At 44.3% G+C, this 21081-nt stretch overlaps 2 protein-coding genes across 5 annotated transcripts; both read left to right on the top strand.

The window, feature by feature from the left end:
- Positions 1–205: 205 nt before the first annotated feature.
- Positions 206–4877, top strand: plp2b (proteolipid protein 2b). 2 transcript variants are annotated; one of them, XM_053849880.1, is made up of 6 exons: positions 206–284; positions 424–520; positions 3172–3327; positions 3395–3493; positions 4086–4182; positions 4254–4877. In XM_053849880.1, the coding sequence occupies exons 2-6, from the start codon at positions 425–427 to the stop codon at positions 4265–4267; spliced, it is 462 nt and encodes a 153-aa protein (XP_053705855.1). In that variant the 5' UTR covers positions 206–284; position 424; the 3' UTR covers positions 4268–4877. The 2 variants fall into 2 exon arrangements, with proteins under 2 accessions (XP_053705855.1, XP_053705854.1); XM_053849879.1 differs by having other exon boundaries at positions 224–344.
- A 703-nt stretch (positions 4878–5580) lies between these two features.
- Positions 5581–20862, top strand: prickle3 (prickle homolog 3). Of its 3 annotated transcripts, none has more exons than XM_053849361.1 (11): positions 5581–5666; positions 9668–9750; positions 17562–17745; positions 17807–17920; positions 17993–18130; positions 18199–18402; positions 18655–18841; positions 19013–19342; positions 19407–19706; positions 19787–20164; positions 20289–20862. In XM_053849361.1, the coding sequence occupies exons 1-11, from the start codon at positions 5625–5627 to the stop codon at positions 20741–20743; spliced, it is 2415 nt and encodes an 804-aa protein (XP_053705336.1). In that variant the 5' UTR covers positions 5581–5624; the 3' UTR covers positions 20744–20862. The 3 variants fall into 3 exon arrangements, with proteins under 3 accessions (XP_053705336.1, XP_053705337.1, XP_053705338.1); XM_053849362.1 differs by lacking the exon at positions 5581–5666 and adding an exon at positions 8292–8474; XM_053849363.1 differs by lacking the exons at positions 5581–5666; positions 9668–9750 and adding an exon at positions 14188–14584.
- The last annotated feature ends 219 nt before the right edge of the window (positions 20863–21081 follow it).

Genomic DNA, 21081 nt, shown 5'->3' with positions numbered 1-21081 from the left:
TGTGTACAGAAGTTTGATTATGTGAATCTCAGATCTGGAGTGTACCTGGTACTTTTAAAAACATCGTGTTTTAAAGGCGACGTATTATTTATTATATGAGTAATGGAGCCAGAATCGAAGTAACAGAATTGACCAGGAGTCCGTGAATGCACCGCACCTCGGTTGTGCCAGACTGACAGCAGCGAGACTTCGCCCACTCCCCCTGGAAAGCAGCAGAAGCCAACGCCCCGTCGTCAGCCACACCGCCCGGCCCTCCCTCCTGCAGCAGCGCGTAGAGACTCGAGGTGGCCGCGATTTGAGCCTTCTCCGACCGTTAATCCGGGAAGTTAAGGGAAAGAACTTAAGTGAAGTTAGCTCGCCAAAGTTGCTCGCCAAGTCAGTGGTTCTTTATTCCAAACACAAACGAAGCGTTTTTTGTTGCAGAATGGCTGACTCCTCGACAAATTCCGGTGCCAACTGCATGGATAAGTTTAAAAGCTACGTGAAGACGCCGAAAGGTTTCATCCTGGCCGCAGAAATAGTAAGTATGGAAGTAACGCTTCACCTCGGAAAACTTCTAAATGTCGCCACTCTCGCTCACTCTCACTTGTACAAGTACAAACCCAATGTGTTGAGCTTGTTACAGAGCCACAACGTTGGTTATAATATCGTCGTTACGCTATCAGCCTCCCGTCTCTCACCGACTTTGAATGACTGTTGGTCGTGAGAGTGATCCCCACTTTCTCGGTGGTCTAGTCTTTTGGGAATGTGAAGCATCTGTGGAGGATCGAGACCAGGGGTCGGAGGTTTCCACCTGTCACTCCTGATCTTCTGCTGTCTCACTTGGCACCAAGTTTAAACCGAGAGAGACGCCACGCTGAGGAAAACGGCTTCCTCTCCGTTCAAATGTAGCACAGTGCTGTCGCTTTCACATGTTCTCTAGAGACACTGGGTTCTCATCAGCCTGAGCCAGCCCCTCATTTTCTCTCCAAGTTGCTAAAAAAAAGCCAGTCGGAATGTCTGGACTTGGCTGAAGATCAAGCTGCTGACCTTTCCAGGGTGTCCCCCATCTCTTGACCTTTGTAGCTCCTACCCTCCAGGATCTAAGGAGGGTCATGGATGTAAACGGTCATCCGTGTTGGTTGGATATATGTGATAAAGCTAACACTAAGAAAAGTACAGCGGAGGTCCCCAGCTCTTGGTGGTCAGTGGTTCCCCGGCTTTACAGACTTTTCCAGAGGTCATGGAAATTCTGTGCTGTGTGAGAATTTTTGGCTTGGAAACACATAATTTCTTGAAGGGAGCGCTCCGTCTTCCACAGTGTGCCTCCCTCCACTCCCAGCATGATAGCTGCTTTAGGAAGTAACCAGTATTGTTTACTTTGTCGGGAGCGGACAAGAGGGACAGTAGCCAACACTCCAGAGGAGCTCACGCTGGCACTCACAACTCACAGGACCTCAGTTCACAGCTGCCAAGACTCCACGCCCTCACAAAGTGACGTGAAGAATTAATCTATTTTCACAATCGGACATGACCCTACACGTGTATTTTGGATGCAGGAACTCTCTCTTTCCCTTCTTGTGAAAAGTGTGTCATGAGCAGTTCTCAAAATGAGTCTGATATTTATGGTAATAAACTTTATTTCAAGGGGTAGATGAAATGAAGTCGGAATTTTCTTTTTCCCGCACCACAAACACATGGTAAATGCTTTACATTGCCGCAGTGTTCACTGAAATCTCAGCGACTTCCCTAGCAACTGTTGCTGTTTGGGATATCTCCCTGCCACTGACTGGCTCCCAGCGCTCATGTATCTGCTGACTAAAATTAGTCAACTGTTAACAACAATTTCCTTTCTGACGTTTAAAGAACAGCTCAGAGTGTCGCTGATCTGAGACCTTAAAGGTGTGGATGGCTCAGAGCCCGCCTTGTGTCTGCAGTGTCGTGGGTGTTTGGAGTGTCAGACTGAATAGAGGAGCTTTTGTGTGGGACCGCGGCCCCGCTCCACTACAGAGGCGGCCTGTGCCAGTCTCAGGAACACACAAGCTAGTGATGCGCCTGGCCGGCTGCGTGTTTGTGTAACGGTTACGACCACAGGGAGGCAAAGCTGCAGCGACAGATGCAGGGCTGGTGTCAGCTCCTTCACATCACGTATGGATCAGTACAGGGATCTGACACTCGGCTAACAAACTATTTTTAGAGTCCAGATTTTCTCAGTGATTTAAGGGCATAACCAAGCATCTCCTTCATGCAAAGGATTTTGACCCTATATATATATATATATATATATATATATATATATATACAGGGTTTGGACAAAAGAATGGAAACACCTTTTCCATTATTTTGTCCTACACCTGCATATATATCATTACAGACATCTTGTCACATGCTTTTGATGTCTAGCACAAATATACTACTCACAAAACGTGTTCTGGGACTTGCAGCAAGAGTGGTGTTGTTAACCTCGTAAATGGGTCTGAGAAGTAGCCAATCATAAGGCAGGGAGGAGTCATGTGATGAAGCATGGGCTCTGATGCCCACCCTCTGTAGTGGTGGAGCATTTCGGAATTGACATGAGCTTTCCACTAACTCCCAAGTGTAAATTTGTTTGGTTTTGTGTTTGAAATGTTCTTTAAAATATCAGATTTCAGTTTTTATTACATAACGAGTGTAATTACATTGTAGTATCATAAAATAGAAAAACATATTGTTGTTATATCCGTCTATTAATGATCACATATCAATAATTATAAAACACTTCTGTTCCAAATGACCAGCATTTTTATGTTGGGACGTGCAATTCAGTTTGATCATTGTTGTGTTTCCTAAGTTCATCACAGCATCTGAGGACACGATCACAAACATCCACAGCTTCATGGCTGTCATGTGTTTGTCTGCCCACATAGTCTGATGGTAGCAACAAAAGCGGCTTTGATGAAAGGCTGGTTCTGATCCAAGATGTGGGCCGAGTAAAAATTTATGATGGCTCTGGACTGGCAGAATCTGAGAGCAGAAGAATGCAGGGTTCTATTTTTCCCTCAGATGGAAAACCATGATTCAAAAAAGATGCAGTGTTTACCATGCAAAAGGTGTGTCTTGCGGTTTGTTGTGCAGCTTAAGTAAGCAGCGCAAGGGAAGGTTGTTTGTGCAGACTTAATATGCTCAGATCACTGATCTAAACCTTCTATTTAGATCCTCAGTTTGATCATCATCATCTGCTATGCCGCGTCCCACTACGGAGGCTACTCCGCCGTGGCCATCTGTGAGATGGTCTTCGCCATTGTCTTCTTCGGCGTCTTCATGATGGAACTAGACAAGCAGTTCCAGCTGGTCAACTGGGTGTGGAGTGTGAGTCAGAAACACACTGGCATGCTAGTGTGAGTAACCCCTATAACACTGTCTCTTTCCACCGCAGGATCTCTTCCGGGCCGGCATCGGTGCCCTGCTTTACATCATCACCTCTCTCATCTGTGTGATCGGCGGCTCTGGTGACGGCGCTCGCATCGCCGGCGGCGTGAGTGAAAGCTAGAGAGACTTTCATGCTTCAATTCTCCTATTGTCATGAGCACCATGTTTAACATGTGTTTATACTCCGTGTTGCACCTATAAAAACAGCCGCAGAGTTCAAACTAAAGAAGCAGCAAAGTGAAAATCAAACCAATGTGGAAAGTTATGAAATTCTGTTCAAGGTTATGGAGGTTGAACACATTACAGTCATTGTTCAGATGCTGTTTCAGGAGCACCTTGCACCGAGGACTTTATCCTGTGTGCACCAATAAGCCTCACACCTATAGTTGATCAGTCCTTTTGTGCTCCTTGGCTCCTATAACTGACCGTTGTGAGCGGTGAATTAGCATGTGGAGAGCAGAAGCAGCAGTGAGTGAAGAAACATTGTTCCTGTAACTTGAAAATAAGCTTGAATCATGCTTCCTTCTTATTTCGAGTGTTTCCTGTGGGTGGACGTTCACTCACAGTCAGCTCTCCTTTCTCAAAGCTCGATGAATGAAAATGAAAATAAACCTGTCCCTGTCGTAAATCAGCCATAATATTATGACCTTTTGTGACGTGTGTCAATAAATGTTGATGATAACATTGTTTGTTTTCAGGTATTTGGTTTGATTGCTGGTCTGGTGTTCGCCTACGACACCTACACCATCTTCTTGCAGATCAAGAGCACCAGGCAGCACACAGCAGCCGCCACTGGTGAGATGTTTGTGGGTGCTTAGTGCCCCCCCAGGAATACAAGCTCATTGTGTCTCCACTTCTTTTTACAGATGACAGAGTGTAAGAAGTTTGGAGCCGGAGCAGCAGGTGGACAGTCGCAGTAACTCAAAGATGGCCGTCACCAACAGTGGCTGTTCCCAAACATCCAACTTTTGGAGTTAACTCCTGATGATGATGATCTCCCTGCCCACACCTCGACGTGCCACTAAACGCAACTGTTCAAGAAGGGAAGTGTGTAAATAATAGGCAATGAAAAAACTGTTTAAATATTTGTTTCTAATGGTCTGCTGTAGTTTGTAGTTGTCACAGGCTGTTCTCACCTGACTCAACAGTGGTGCTTGAAGAAAAATTTAACAACTAGAGTTTATTGTGGGTTTCATATTTTCATTCAAAATCCATGTGTCTGAGTCAAATTCGCAGTGGCCTCCCATTCTGATGAAGCATTCTTGTTTTATAACAGTTCAAGGCGTGGTCTTGTGTTTGCAAAGGTCTTGTCATCATTACATTCATTCTGAATCTCACTCAGGTTGTTCATGCTACAGTTGTCACAGGTTTTGCCTTTTTTTTTCCAAGTTGACCGTCATTAAAATGTTAAATTGTTGCCTTGTTTTTTTGGATCTGCTATGCAACTATTGTCATCAAAGAAGCTCGTGCTTTTTTTGAAATAAAGCCAATTGAACAAATGGAATCTGTGACTTTTATTGGACTCTAATCCCACGTGATAGTCGTTCAAGCGACAGCTTTCTTCAGCCGTAATATGGCTGCTGAAATATCAACCACAATTCAGCTGAATTCTGCAAAGTCACCGCTAGGTGGCAGCAGTTGATAGTTTATCTTGGACTAATTCCTTACTGAGGTTTTAAAATAACATAAACGAATCGCGAAGACATATTTTCATTATAAAAACAACTGTAACGGATGATCTAAATACACAATAGAGTTTCACTAGATTTTATTAAAACCTTTAAAGCAGATAAAATCTTGACTCCTCCCATTTTCTGATCCTTTTCCTGAGTCAATCGCCCTTACCGGGCTCTGGATGTGTTTAATCGACGTTTTAACGGTAGCATCATAACCAGATGTCATTAGAGAAAAGTCTTAACCTTCATCGTGTGCATGGTTTCCGCTCAAATCCGGACGGCCAGCTTCTAGTAAATGATCAAGCGAGCGGTAGAATTAACACCCAAACGGATCGTACTTCAAAATAAAGGCACTATCCAATTCATTTAAATCATGTTTTGTTTTTGTTTTTTTGCAAGAAATATTCTTTTCTGTTGGAACTGTTCAACTTTAAGAAAAAATAAATTAATTGAGCGCGACAGATTTTTCTTGGTCTGAAAATCCGGGAAGCGGAAATGGAACTCTCACAGCTGTGCTCGGAAGTTTAACCCTTGTTGCTTTTTGAACATCCTATCCCGAACATGTTCCTGCGCGGCTCGAAAAAGCGACGGTCAACCCGATCGGTAAGTGTTTACACCTTTTTATTTTCACGGACAAAGACGTCACGTGCCGAAGGAAAACTATTTCATCGCGTATTTTCTGTTATTTCCGCTCGACTTTTCATTGTACGAGCAGCCCTGAACCTGAACTCTTCAGGGCTGCTCGGAGGAACTTTCTCCCTCGTTCACCTGGCTTCTTCACCACTTCCACGCTTTCTTTCACACCCGCGATAACTTCATTGGAATTAAACTCACAATATTTTTGTTTTTTTACGTCTTTTTTCCACACAAAAGGGACATTCTTTGTGCCTTGAGTCACCGGGGCGCTCTGGATTACGTCACAGACCATTACCTGTGCAGGTCAGGATGTCGGGGAACGGAAACGCTGACCATTAACACTGAAATTCAAAGCGTATTTAAGTGACGAATATTTTACTGGTTTCAACTCTTAAGCCTTTATTCGGTTTAGTAAGATTGAATGGTTTTACATTCTGCTTTTATACAACATAATGATAATGTTTTAGTGCCTGATATTTAAAAGAATACTACACTGAAAACTATTTTAACTTATATTTTTGTTTATAAATAATGCACACTGTGACTATGTGTAATTAGCTGTGTTTAAGAACCTGTGCCTACTCCAGTATTAATAAATGCCATCTATAATTCAGAGTACACTCCATTACAGTGGTTCTACAAAAGTGAGTTTTGACTCATGTTACTGCTCCGCTCGAAAACTGTTCCTTTAAAACAAAAAGTTTGGGTTGCATTGTGGAAGGGTGAAGAATAAATATGCATCATCCTTTTCTTTAAACACACTGCCTCAAGATTAAAGTTTTTGTATATTCAGTCTTTATTTTGTTTATTTTTTTGTACATTTGTTGTCATTTTAAGACGCTAAATGTTATGCGCGCTTGAGAATGGAATGTTGTGATTCCTTGATTTAAAGTTTTTCCTGTACAATTTTACATGCAGCAATTGTTACACGAATGTAAGTGACATTTATAACTGCAGGTTTGTTCAGTTCCTCCTGATTCTTCTTATCCACAAGCAAAGTACAAACAAAGTAAGAAGGACGTCATTCAAGCATTGCTCTTACCTGAGTTATTATCGTGCATTGTTCTGTACTGACAGACGACTAGCTGTGTGCTTGTGGTGAGATCATATTTCTGAGTTAAAGACGGATTCAGAAACTGACTGAAACTCAACTAGATTTGAAGGAAACTCAAAGTATTATACATTCATTTTTTGAGTGTGTGCATGATGTCGCATTGTCTGGCTTCATATACATAAACAGTACAGCTTTGCTTCACTCCGATGGATGGGTTGGTTCTGTTTATGTGTGGCGTGCAAATTCCGCAATGGCTCTGACCTTTCACCCCTTGAGTTAAAGTTTAACTCCTGAGATGTTGCACAGCTTGAAAGCCTTCATCAACTTGTTACTTCCAATGGCATCCAGGTTTTGTTGTCAAAATTCAGACTCAAGAGTCAATGTCAGACTTTATTTTGGAGCTTTTAAAAACCTGTCAAGTTCTAACACTGCAGTAAGCTACTAGTAATGGGCCTGAAATATAGTGAACCCCCTCATATCGGTTGACTAGTGTGTGGTCTGTATCATTATAATTCGTACAAGCTTCCATCTTGCTAGGATATGAACTGGAATGGCTAATGTCGAAGACAGTTTTACCTTGCTTGCCTGGGTGTGCGTTGGCATTGCTACTATCAGGATGTCCTACATCTGGAAAACCACAGTTGTTTTGTTCAATAACGTTGGATCACCCTAGCAGCACGCCGACTTCATTGAGGTCGGTCCACACTTCAGGTAGGGGAGTCGTGATCATACGCTGCTGTTGTTCTGTAGAAAATAGCCAGTATCACCCGCTCCAGTTCTTCAGTTTCCCAAGGTGTTTTACTATCCTGCAGCTGTTTATCTATTATCTCTTGGTCACCTCGGTAATATTAAGCAGTGTAGCCATGCTGTTATTGTTCGCTGTACATTGTCCGTCTGCCTCCCAGGCTCTGCTAGCATGTCGGGACTTCTCAGAAGAAAACAAAAAAATCAAGCGACGAAAGGTCCGGTCACACAGAAGTCATGGGTGCACTTCCTTTAGCACTTCATGTCACCTCTTGTCGCTGGTTTTGTTCACACAGTGAGTCAAAGCGATGATTAATGAAGGTTGTTTGTCAAGAGTTTCATGCTAACAGAGGCAAGTGTGTTCATGGTATTGTGGGGAAGCAAAGTCCCTGAGCCTAAAACCTGCTACTGGAGGGAACAACTTAAAACCTATACCTTTTTGTCCTTTATATTCCGGACTCAATACTGGTTTAAAACCTGCATGTTGACGTATGCAAGGCACTGTGATAGAACTGGGGTTGTGTGAAAGCAGTGATCTGAATTAAAAAAAAAAACCCACACACACTAAAGTAAGCCTCATCCCATAATGTACTGCAACAGTTGAAGCTTTCCATATTTCACACCTCCAATTTTATACCCTTGATGACAGGGTGGACACGGTTGGAGAAACTAGACAAAGAAACATAAAAATAAAATAATAGAAAAATAATGTGCTACATAAACGTGTGGGAGCCTCTGCCCCGTCCAATTCTCACTATCAATGTCCTTCCTTGTAAATCATTTCAGGGAAACATATCCAGCTTTGATAAGCAATGAAAACAGTTTTTGATGATAAAAAGCAGAGGAAGAGAACAAAGAACTCCAGATGGGAGAACAGGCTTGACGTGAAAACTGATTATAGTGTTTAGAAGTCCCCATGAGGTGCATGTGTGTGAGAAGAAAATGAGAGATCAGAACAGAAGAGCAGGTACACACAGGTATGCGCACATCACTGTGTTTTATTGCATTGCTCATTAACCTGTTACTAGGCGTTTGCAGGTATTGCGTGCCGACTTTTACGAGCTGTATCAACTTCAGCTGCGAGGTGCATATTTTCCAGATCACAGAGATGAGATTCTCCCCTCGCTCCAATCTAAAAGCGGGATATATTGATTTCAGGAGGAAAGAAAGGGACAGATTGTAGCGAGAGGGAAAGGGTGCAGCTCTCATCCTGTTTCCACTTCCTTGCCACTATCTGTTTTGAGGCCAGTGGCACGCACGCACACTCACAAGCGCACACAAACACTGGGCTAATGGGTGTTATTACGCCGATTAGGTCTTTGGATTCAGTTTGGGGCTGTTTAAACTTAGATCAGATGCCTGGCTCAGCACTTTAAGGAAGAGCCAGATTGTTGGTGTGTTTGCAGGTCTGGAAAGTATTTGAAGACAAAAGATTCTCATGTTTACCTTGGAGTTTCAAACGTATGAGTGTGGCTCAGTGAAATAAATCTGTTATATTTAAGATGTGTCGGTTATATACAGCGTAAACAATGTGTTCTGTCATGATCACATTTTACCTGAGAATGAGCTGATGAAAAATGCAGCTAGTGATTTGTTTTAAACTATTACAAAGAATGGAAACCTATGTAAGTCAAATAAAAATTACATTAATATGAAGTGTAATGTACTTGTTGTTATGTATGTTTTTGCACACAAAAATGGGGATTTATGATGCAGCGCCTTCTCCTCATGCTTTTGATGCACATGTTTAGTGATCCCCATCAAGTCCTGCAGCTGGGAATGAAATCCACAGCCACATACCTCGGAGGATCAAAGATGGACGGCTTACTCACAGAGGAAGTGTCCAACAGTTAAATGGTTGCACTTGAGCTCTCAATGTCTGTTAATGTCATTGTGTTGTGTAAACAGAGACTGAACAGTGCATGGAAAACAGTGAGCCAAAAAAGGAAACATTAAGTATTACCTGAAGGTTTTTCAGATGTGACATGGAGGTTTTAGTTATTACCAAGCATTGCACTGTAATAACAGGCTGATATTATAAGAGGCTGCTCAGAAGCTGTCCCTGCTATACTGTTTCTTCTGCCTTGCTTGCTTTGTGTTTCCACCTCTGGCCTGACTCTCTTGTTTGACTGGGCTGAGGAAATGACTGAAGTCGATTGTCTGTCTCCAGCAGGAGGAAGAGGACCCGGACAGAGGGCAGCCGTGCATACGATGTGGAGACCGGTGCCCTGGTTTCCGTGTCCATGGCTGGAGGTAAGAATTTCACTCAGCCTGCATCTGGATTTGTTGAGCTTGGGCGACATCTTGTGACAGTGTATCTCTTCAAGCAGCTCTGAGTTCAATCCAAGAGAGTGAATGTCAATATTCGTGGAGAATGCTTTAAATATGGAGTCAATTCAGGCGCCATCAAGGGGCTGCACATTTCCTAGATTTAATCTCCAACGTTCATAACTTCCTCTGTAGACGCTGCGACTTGTGTGTACATGTGTGTTTGTGTATACGTTAGGCCGCACTGCAAACAGTATAAATCAGCTTAGCTTCAATCTCTGTACACATTGAAGGCATATACGTACATTATAAGACAACAAACATGACCCATCTGGACCACCACATGGTCAACAGCAGATCAGCGGCCCTTGACTCGTGACGCTAAAAAAGATCCCAGTGATGCTTGCTAGCGCCGTTAAGCCCCAACCGCCGCAGCAGCTGCATCGAGTTTGAATTATCTTAATGGGGAAACAGAAGCAGTGGAGAGCTGTGGGATTACCAATAATCATCCTGCAACATGTTGTCTCTCCGAGCCGCAGTGGTTTAAAGTCAAGATCAGGCCAGGTTAAATGGACTGGAAAACCTGGGTAATGCAAACTATATAGTGTCACATGCGGTCGAACCGGATGTTGCATTGTATCCGCTTCCAGGGAGGAACTGACTTTCGATTCTGTTCGACTGTTATTGCCTTCACTCTTTAGTGAGTTTGATTTTATGGAAATGAATATTGTAAGATCAACCTATTAAAATAATAATTATTATTATTATTACTATTATTATTATAATGTCACACCTAGGGGCTGTGAGGTTCGCTCAAATATCGCAATACTTGACTGCGCAATATTATATCAATATTTTACGTTGGCTATATCAATATAATGTACATAGATAACTGGATATGCTGCTACATTTGTGACGTGTTTAATACCAACATTTCCTTTTAGCACAGTGGAATTATTTTGTTGATTAGCCAATAAATGCGTTTTCATGCACTTAATATGTAATATATATATATTGATTTAATATATCTGATTTCCCCCCTTAACATGATGGTTCTTTTTACGATATATGGTTGAAACAGCATTGCAATATGTACCTGCCAGTACACATTTATCGTCTCAGCCATCAGGGAACCACAAAGCTACTTCATGCTAATATTTGTCTCTCACTTACTAAAATGGCGACTGATCTTGTTTATATTCAAATTTCCAGTCATACACTATTCATTAAAAGTATGTTTTTTTTGGCCTAGGTCTTGGGTTGTGTATACACTTTTGGTGTCTTAGGCACTTGCAATACTGTTACCTCATCTGAACTACTTCTACTTACATCTTGTTGGGGCTGTTAATGTGAGTGAAGTTTGTGCACTGGAAAAGAAAACTGTGCATTTGTCATGATGAAACAAAACTGGGATGGCGAGTGGAACTATGAGGTGCATGTCTGTTCAATCCTAATTTAAGATCACAGAGTACAAACAGGTTACGTGCATATTTCACTGACTTAAAATAGACTCATTCCAAACATGGCTACACTATCAAACTAATACCTTCTTCCCCGACTGTGACTTATTTAGCAGCCATTCTTCATCCTGTCTGGTGCCAACTAGTCTCCAAGTCTGTAATAATCTGGCTGTTCGACACGAAACAAAATGGAACGACATGTAATTCAAGGCTTTGTGGAGCAGTCATTTTTGCGTTGTTTGTTCTGTCGAGGGAAAGAATCCTTCATTAAAACTGAGTGATTATAAAGGAGAGTAGTTAAAACGCAGCGGGACGGTTCATCTGGAACTGTTTCTTTTTTTTACGATGTCCGGTTTGTGCTGGGTTGTTTAATTCCTAACGTTGGAGAAAGTCAGGCTCTGCCGCTAAGTTGATAATGTCGAACACATCCTGATCTGAGACTCCAGCTGCTTTTGTTTAAACCCCTTCCTCTCTTTCTCCTTGTCGTTTCCAGTCCTATCCTGTCCATCTTTCTTATCAGATGAAAGCTGCGATCCCACCCCCAACTTCCCACTCTATACCTTCCCCACTTGACACCTTGAATTCATTTACATTAAATCAAACTGCTTTGTGAATCAGTCGATTGTGAAACTCCTGGTTAGAAACTTTACAGCATTTTAGATGTTCAGTTCAGATCCGGAAGAATGCAGACAAAATTAAAAAAAAATGGGAGCTGCATTATTATTCCCAGATGGGCAGTGTTTGGCTGTGATGGAGGGATGGAAGAATGTGTTCCTCGTGTAACACAAAGACCGTAACTGTATCTTAAAGTGCATTCACTTCTCTTCCCTCCATTCAGCTCTAGACAAAAGCTTCAAGTTAGGGTGTAATCTAAAACACATGTGGACGCTAAAACCTGCAGCGTCTTTCTGCACAACCTCTCACTGCTTTTCATGCATGAATGCCGGGCATGTAACGCTCATTAATGTTGGAGATCTTGATGTATGTGCACTTTATATGGAGCCCATCATCCTTAGCTTCTACTACAGGCAACTTAAACTGAATTCCCCGAAGTAATACACCGAAACAGTATGTGAAATAGTTGGCAGGATAAGCAACTTGCGAACACTAACATTACCCCATTACTCCCAAATGTTTATTATCAGTGACTAGAACGCAGTTTAAGGTAAAAAGAAGTCACAGCAAAGCCTTATTATCTGGTTTATCATTAGCTCTGTTCAAGCTAGGGTAAAACACGTCACGACAAATGACGACAAAGGACACATCTGCTCTTGATTCGGAACACACAAGCAAATCCAGAAAAGTGTAAATCATCCTCAGAACAAGACGATTAGTACATGTGGGTTCATGACTTCATCTGATCTTGTAGTCATTTGTATGGAGCACGTCTGCAGTGTTTGCATCACTGTATGTTAAACACATGGCTTCATGATGTTGGCTGCCTCTTCATTTGCTCGTCTTTCAAAAGTGTGAGTCCCAGCTAGATGCTAGGCCTCTTAGCTAGATTAAAACAATGTCAAAACACTCTCCGGTGTGAGTCCTGTTGAGCTTTCTAATGTGTCTTTTAGACTGATGGATGGCAAAGGGCCTTCAGTTGTCTGAGTGCTCCAATAGAATAACAAATAGGGAAGCGATGAATTGATCAAGACGAATGGGGGTCAGTCTCTTCAGACCCCAGAGTCTTGTGCTAATGATATCTTGCTTAATAACGCATTTAGCGTGGCACCTTTTTTGAGGACGGGCGAGGCCCGGCTCAGCTGGTGCTGCTGGCTGAGCGGGAGGTGATCCATCTTCTGTCTCCAACCGGGCTGCGCCCTGGCTGAGGGCAGATGGTGCAGGCCATGTCCAGCAGCTCGACTATTGAGTTAGCAGTGACCCGCGGGCCCCCGCCAGCTTCAGACGTCTTCAGAGTGGCCCTCAGTGTGAGTCTGAGGGGCCATGTGGAAACACTCTCCGTCGCTAATTGGTGGCAGAGTTGGAGGACAAGGCCCATCTGTTTCTTAATGCCAGATCTAAGGAGGTCTTTAGTATTCTGCTCTGCAGTCTGCAGAGATTATCTCACAGCAGCACACGGCTAATGCCAAATAAGAGAGTCCTCTGGAATAGCTCATGTGTCCGTTTGTTCAGTCGCCTTGAGGGTTAGAGAAAAACTCAAGATCTTGAAAACATTCCAGGATTCCTCTGATGCTTTTTCAAGATCTCCTTTCATCTCGCACATAGCCTCTGTTTTCCTCCTCAAGGGGACGTCTTTTAGCACGGCTGAAGCTCGCCAAGTTATCAGACCTCGTCTTCAGGGTTTCGAGGCAGTTTATGGGCAGTTTCTTCATTCTTGTCACCCAGTGTCATCATCATTGGTTGGCCCCAAGTGGATCTGGGACCTTCATGGGTTCTGTAGTGGCCCCACAAAATCTGTCCATTCTACTATCATTCAATTCTTGAAGCCAGATTTTTGCTCATCTCATGGACAGTCATCCATCATGTTGCATTTCAGTCCAGTGAAACAGCTTGGGTGGAGGTGGTTTGTGAGCTGAGAACAATAAATATTTGTAGCCTTAAACGTTTTTTTGTTTTCACATTGTCACCTCAGGTAATTCTTTGATCGAAGCATTTAGAGCTGCTGTGGATTTGAGTAAAGGTGCGACAAAACTGCGTCTGTAGATCGGTATAAAAGGATGGAAACGATACACAGATTGCGGCGATCGCGTCTTCAAAAGCGTGATTCATGGTGCTCCTACAAACTTTTAAAAGGCAGTGTTTTTTTGTGTTAACATTGTTACTCCACTAGAATAGACCACGACTTCATAAATCAACCCACCGAAAGTCTGTTTGATGTTTCATCACGGCATGATGTCATGCACCTCCATCTTTCTCACGTACAGTCATATGACATACCGTTGCTCACAGGCTGAAGTCTGCTCTCCGTATTTCTGTGATTTAAAACTGCATGAAAGCAAACACGGCCATCTGGTCTGAGTCAGTCCAGCAGCCCGGGAGAGCGGCTGAGCATGCAGGCTTGTTTCAGTGGGAGGGTCTTGGAGAGAGAGCCAGGCTTTTGAAAAAGTGCTCTCTAAGATTTGTAAATGTGTTGCTGACGTGTGTTTGTGTTCAGGGCCAGGCGGTCTTTTGTTTGAGCCCACCATCGGCATCATCATCTTCATCATCATGAAGGAGGGTGGGAGTAGAGGGGAGGATGAATAGAGCTGTGCAGAGGGAGAATTCACCACTTTGAAGGAGGCTGCAGGACAATATTCTGGTCTGACTGGTAGATGAGCACCTCTATCTTGAAGAACCTTTTCAAACTTTTTATGGAGGAGACCTCAGCAGCCCGGGCTTCCTGGACGGATTTGCCATGAGTGAAGGTAACCGAGGCTCTGAGGCTTACAGGAGAGTAATCAGGTCTGGGCATCGAGATGATGTTCAACAAGGGCTTTGTTGTGTACACACTGATTTATCTCAGGATTTAAGTCGCTCCACGTCATGCTCTTGATGGTTCTCGTCTCCTCGGCTGTCGTCGTTGTTATTCCAAACGTTTACAGAGCGAGAGAATTATGAATTATGAAATCACAGCACTCCAGGTCAAGCATGGGTCAGTTTAATATGAAGATGAGCAGCGCCAGTGATAAACATCTCTGTACTCTGCTAAATGAAAATGTCAGGACATCCCCAGATGAAAGTTACATTTATTTACAGTTACAGGAATTATTAACTTTATGTGTTGTTAATATGTTATGATTCTGTACCAGTTTCCTCACTTTTTACAGGCACTTCTGACTTAGCTGTGATTTGTTCCCTGTTTCTTTTTTGTCCTCTTGCTCACTCATGGAAGTCCTATGATTTACTTTTTCTAATAATGTCTTTCAAAACCAACTGATCGTGCAGATGAGTCAGCAATAGCCAAATACACTATATCACTCCACTTCAATGTCTCTCCTTCAGGAGCTGCTCAGTTGCAGGGGATGAGACTTGTTTCAGTCAAGACCTCCCGTCTCGACAACATGACAGGACTGAACAAAACTTTTTCATTTTGAGTCTGTTCAATCTTGTCCTGTCAATATTTGTGACGCCGGAGAACAAATGTGCTGCTGACATCACAGTCATACTGAGATGCAATCATAATAATAATAAAGTAATAATAATAGTAATTACTGTGTACTACAACTTATGGAAGTAAGACTTTAATGAAATAGAAATGTTTTAAAAGATGTTTTTATAAAAAATATAGTCATATAATGTATTTTATATAATGATAAAAATGTAAAACCTTTAAATTCATTAAAATGCGCGACAAAATAAGTTACAAAATACTTTTAAAAGGATCTATTTTTTAAAATTCTATTTAAATAAGACAAAGAAAGTTATATGTGTTAGAAGAGTCCTACACTGTCAAGAACATTTTTTTAACCTTTATTGGGGGAAATATTCAAAATTAGATCAATTTTTATTTTGAAAAACTAAAGTAAAATGAGGAAAATGGTTCTCATGAAATTACACTTTTTCAGTATGTCTGAAATAAATGCACAATGATGAAAATGAAATGGAAAGGGCATATTATTTCCATGCACAAAATCATTTCAAACAATTAGAAGTACTATGAAGTGGCTTTAAAATGTTCTGAGAAAATATATTAAGCATGAAGAAATACTATTGTATATTAGCAGAAGGGATTGATATCCCCAACCTTTAGTATGATCGGTGTTGTTATTCACATAGTGAAAGGACTGCTTGTGGACCTCACTTGCTCTACCACAACTGACATGTAGGACCACACTACCTGGTTAAACCAGTTGTTTATCCCAGTACTCAGTCAGAATGAAGCTGAGCATTGTCGTACTAGTCAGCTCCGACTCCACTGTGCAGATGTTGGCCAGTTCAGGGAAACTGGTGCAGGTGGCGTGTTTGTATGTGTGCCTTTTGGTGGTGGAGGTGGTGGGGGTGGTGGGCTGGAATAAAGCAGCTTTGTGCCTCGCGAACTTGAGCTACAAGAACCAGCTGGCATGACATTATGCAATCACAGCAGCGGCGTCCACATGCGACTCCCGGCGTGTGACGTCACTGTCCGATCCACAGCCACAGGAAGCCCTCACCTCACTGTAACCCCGAGTCCCCTCACTCTGCCCCACATTGCTGAGGTGTTAAAGCAGGGAGTTAAGTATGGTGTAATATGAAGCGGGGGGAGATTACTTCTCCCATCTTCACCTCCCTCCCTTAACTGCCAGAGGATTGACAGCCAGGCTTAGGCCACTGACCTCATTTCCTCTGCGTTCGGTGGAAAAGAAAATCACGGGACGGTCCTGATGAAAAGCTGGTGCCATGTTGATGCGCATAAAAAACACAGTCTGATCCTCCGCATGATGAGTGATGGATGTAAAGTCAATTTACTCTGCCGTCTGAAACACTATTTATAGATCAAATAATAAGTTAGATATTCGGTATATATTCCACTTAATAAGAAAAAAAAACATGCCGTCGGCGGCAACAAGTCTGGTGGAGTGAAACTCAAGAACGCGTATGTGAGGACTGATTTATGAGGCTCCAACACAACGTGTATTCATGGACGACATAAAGCAGAGGGGAGTGTCTGTTGGCGGGGAGGACTCTCATGCTGACAGGTTGTAATGTGCAGCACGGATTTCTCATATTTTTCTAAGGCAGGGAAGGTCACTTCCGAGCAGACATTCCGGATTAAGAGGTGGAAACTTTTGGTTATTGAGTTTACTTGGCGTAAATGTGTGTTCATATCAGTGCTGAAGTGCGATGAAGGAGGCTCACTTTAACAGCCACATCTGTTGTTTGTTAGGATTAGATCTGGACTTGGAGATTGAACCCTCATCTGAGAGCAATTTTATCAGATCAGGCAGGTTTGGATTGGCTTTTTCTGGTGTTGAAAATATTGAAAAGGTTTCCCCATCATGTGGATCTGAGTTGAGACTTGGAAGAAGAGACAGTTTAGACATCTTGCAGTGGGATGTCTTAAGAGCCAGTTTCCCCCAGTGTTATTGTTCACTTTAGCATACTTTATTTTTGAAATCTCATTGATATCACTAAATATGAGCCCATTTAGACAGCAGGGGGCAGTAGCATTCCAGAAATCAAATGTATTTTCAAAGTTCCTGTCAGCAGTTATGTGGATGGCAAGTGAGAACTAGAGTTTGCAAAAGAATGAGCTTATTATATGATCCAACATTTAAAAGGTTCATGATACAGATAATGACCCACGGATATGTTCAGGGGCCCCGCCCTCAGTGGCAGCTTCAGACACTCTTGACATTAAACCTGACTTGAGGTGTAAATCACTGAACACATCTCCGGAGCCTGAAGCCCTCTGTGTCTCCACAGAAAGATCTGCGTGCACTGCAAGTGTGTGCGTGAGGAGCATGCTGTGCGCTCGGTGCCCGGACAGCTGGAGAAGATGATGACCAAGCTGGTGTCAGACTTTCAGAGACACTCCATCTCAGATGATGACTCGGGCTGTGCCTCAGAGGAGTACGCATGGGTCCCACCTGGACTCAAGCCTGAACAGGTAACCAGTGAAGAGAGTGGAGTCTTATCATTTCCTGAAACTCATTGATGTGCTGGTGCAGGTCTACCAGTACTTTAGCTGTCTGCCCGAGGACAGGATCCCCTATGTGAACAGTCCGGGGGAGAGATACCGGATCAAACAGCTGCTGCATCAGCTTCCAGCCCACGACAGTGAGGTAACTTTGAGTGTTAAAACAGAAGAAGAACACATCTAGTGAAGCAGACTTGATGGATGACGTGTCTCGCAGCCTCAGTACTGTCACTCCCTGGACGAGGATGAGAAGAAGGAGCTGCGCTTGTTCAGCCACCAGAGGAAAAGAGAGAACCTGGGCAGAGGCGCGGTCAGACTCTTCCCCGTGACCATGACCGGAGCCATTTGTCAGCAGGTGACGCTCACTATATTGAAGATGGCTTGCCTCCCTGACGCTGAAGATTCTCCTTTCTCTGGCGGCAGTGTGGCCGGCAGATCCGAGGAGGAGACATCGCCGTGTTTGCCAGCCGGGCGGGACACGGCAGCTGCTGGCACCCGCAGTGCTTCCGCTGCGCCTCCTGCAGCGAGCTGCTGGTCGATCTGATCTACTTCTACCAGGACGGTCAGATCTACTGCGGCCGGCACCACGCGGAGAGACTCAAGCCTCGGTGCCAGGCCTGCGATGAGGTGACCTCTTTCTCCGTAAACCTCCACCCAAAAATCCTGATCCAAACTTTTCTATAAGTTTCTGCCTGTGAGACATTTCTCTTTAAATCTAAACATTGTTCTGCCGCAGACCAGAGAGGAGACATTCTTGTTTTATGTGGCGTCTCGCTGAGCAAACAGATTATTTACGAGTGGATTTTTTCTAAGACTAATGAGATGGCACGGTGACAGGAGTGACTCTACACCAATAAAGAGATCCTCCCTTCTCTCCAGATTATTCTAGCAGACGAGTGCACGGAGGCCGAGGGCAGATACTGGCACATGAAGCACTTTTGCTGCTTTGAGTGTGAGGCGGCGCTGGGTGGTCAGCGCTACATCATGAGGGAGAGTCGACCGTACTGCTGCTCCTGCTATGAGTCGCTCTACGCTGAGTACTGCGACACCTGCGGGGAACACATAGGTACAGTCTCCAGCATGCGAGATTAAACTCTGGAACTATATGTTTGTATGTTTTTTTTATTATTATTGTATTTAAGTGATAGAAAAATTTTTATTTTTATTTTTATTATTGCAAGTTGTCACCGTCCTTTATTTAATTCCACTCATTTAAACATGGCTCACAACCTTGCAGGTATCGATCAGGGTCAGATGACCTACGAGGGTCAGCACTGGCATGCCGTGGACGTTTGTTTCTGCTGCGCCCGCTGTCGCCTGCCCCTGCTCGGGAGACCCTTCCTCCCACGAGGCGGACTCATCTTCTGCTCTCGGGCCTGCTCGCTGGGAGACGACCCCAACAACTCTGACTCGTGCGACTCGGCGCTGCAGAGCAGGTCCCCTCAGCACCGGCGCTGCGCGTCAGCAGATAAATACCAGTCGCTGCACTGCGGTTCCCCTCTGCAGCCGCGAGAGGGCGCTGATCACCGGCTCATAACGAGGAGCAGCCCTGCAGTAGAGAATAGAGGTGACGGATAAGCATGAACATCGACCTGCTGAAGTTTCTAACTCGTGTTTTTTCTGTGATTCAGGGGTCCACTGCTCTGCTCCGGTTCAAAATGGACTCTCCTCTCCGTGTAGTCGGCCTCACCATAAAGGGTCCTACTCGCCCCTCCCTCACATTCATTTAGGAAACGGCCTCGGGCCCTCTTGGCCCTGCGACGTCCCTCACTACAATTTGCTGCCGAGCGACTGCAGCATCCCTTCTCCTGTGACGGAACCACATGGCTCGGGAAAGGCTGGCCTTCCCAACGGTGTTCTGACCTCCAGGGGAACCTCTACCGCTGTAGACTGCAGGAACTGGGTGGAGCGGACCAACCAAGTCATGCAAGGTATCCAAAACTATTGATGCATTATTCACATCTTTTCTGTGAAGCTGAATGATCAGTGTTGACCGTCTTCTCATCCTCAGTGTTTCCTCTCCAGAAGAGTTCCGCCTCCCACGGGGGGCTCATCTCACCTGACTCCCCTCCGCTCCCGCCTCCTCTACCGGTCAAGTCACGTGACTTGACTCCTCAGTCGTCGCCCATGATGAGCGCACGCCCCCTAGAGGTCACCTCGTCTGACTCTCCACCGCCTCTCACTCGCAGCGGGACGGCCCGGGTGAGTTTCAGGGAGCCGATCAGCAGCAGCTACTCCATGGAGGAAGACGAGGATGAAGAGGAGAATGAGGAGGAGCAGCGGAACTGCGAGGAAAGCCAGCCGCCGCAAGAAGATGAGCCAGAAGAGGGAGGATTCGGAAGCAGGCTGAACCTGCAGAAAGGAGTTCCAGTGCAGATGGATCTGCTCGGTGAGTGACTTTCTGAGGTCAACCTAAAGAGGTGACCTATGTCCTCGCAAGATTTATAGCAGTTTATTGTTATTTTTTTATCTTGTGTCAGACTTCCATTATCTCTTTTATATGCTCCTTGCAGATGGATCTTCTTACCACCAGCGCAGTCCACGACGCGGGTGGAGTCGATCCCGCCTCCCCTCAGACACTATGCTACATGCAGAAAGACGTTGCCGCCGCTCCCGTTCCGACCGACCAGATCGACCCAGACTGGACGCTCTGGAGTGGCGAGGTGAAAGTCGGGGGGAAACCAGCGGTCCATCGTCGTTGACCCTGCAGTCGGGCCGCTACAAGCACGAGGACTCCTGCTCGACATGCTCCTCCTCATCAGACTCGGAGGCTGAAGGTTACTTCCTGGGACAGCCCATCCCTCTTCCCCCACAGCTGCAAAAACCCCACTCTGTGTCGGGAAAAGGCACCGAAGTGGACGAGGAGCAGGAGCTGCAGAGGGAGTGGGGGCTGAGGGGAAGTTTCAGACGAAGGCGGGCTCACAGTCTGGGGGCCAAGGACAAAGATAAAAACTGTGCCATCTCATAACTGAACCAATTGGTCAGGAGAATTCACAGCCCTCAAAACAGCAGCTCCACAACCATTTCAAAGTTGAGGTGGATGACTTCTCATAGTACTCTTTTAGGAAGCAGCAAGATAGTAAAAACCATGTAATCGAACACACAATGAAAAATAATGTCATCATATTTGCACACAAGAGTGAACAAATGATTGCTATTTATGCACAGGAAGTAGTTTTTATATTATTTTATATGAGCACAGCATCAGTGACAAGTAAAGACAGCAGCAGTTGTATCAACCCACAACCTCTCAATGTTAAATACACAGTATTTAATGCTCTCTTACTTCCTTCCAGGAGTGTTACA

This window comes from Synchiropus splendidus, chromosome 18 (genome assembly GCF_027744825.2).
Source record: "Synchiropus splendidus isolate RoL2022-P1 chromosome 18, RoL_Sspl_1.0, whole genome shotgun sequence".
Taxonomy (NCBI): Eukaryota; Metazoa; Chordata; class Actinopteri; order Syngnathiformes; family Callionymidae; genus Synchiropus; species Synchiropus splendidus.
This window is presented reverse-complemented; position numbering and strand designations above follow the sequence as displayed.

What these genes read in the sequence shown, in the direction of transcription:
- prickle3 (XM_053849361.1), top strand. Translation starts at nt 5,625, where the DNA reads ATGTTCCTGCGCGGCTCGAAAAAGCGACGGTCAACCCGATCG. An exon ending in TTCCGTGTCCATGGCTGGAG is followed by an intron (nt 9,751 to 17,561) that starts GTAAGAATTTCA and finishes GTGTCTCCACAG; the next exon opens with AAAGATCTGCGTGCACTGCA. An exon ending in AGTGCAGATGGATCTGCTCG is followed by an intron (nt 20,165 to 20,288) that starts GTGAGTGACTTT and finishes TGCTCCTTGCAG; the next exon opens with ATGGATCTTCTTACCACCAG.
- plp2b (XM_053849880.1), top strand. Translation starts at nt 425, where the DNA reads ATGGCTGACTCCTCGACAAATTCCGGTGCCAACTGCATGGATAAGTTT. An exon ending in TCATCCTGGCCGCAGAAATA is followed by an intron (nt 521 to 3,171) that starts GTAAGTATGGAA and finishes CCTTCTATTTAG; the next exon opens with ATCCTCAGTTTGATCATCAT. An exon ending in GCGCTCGCATCGCCGGCGGC is followed by an intron (nt 3,494 to 4,085) that starts GTGAGTGAAAGC and finishes GTTTGTTTTCAG; the next exon opens with GTATTTGGTTTGATTGCTGG.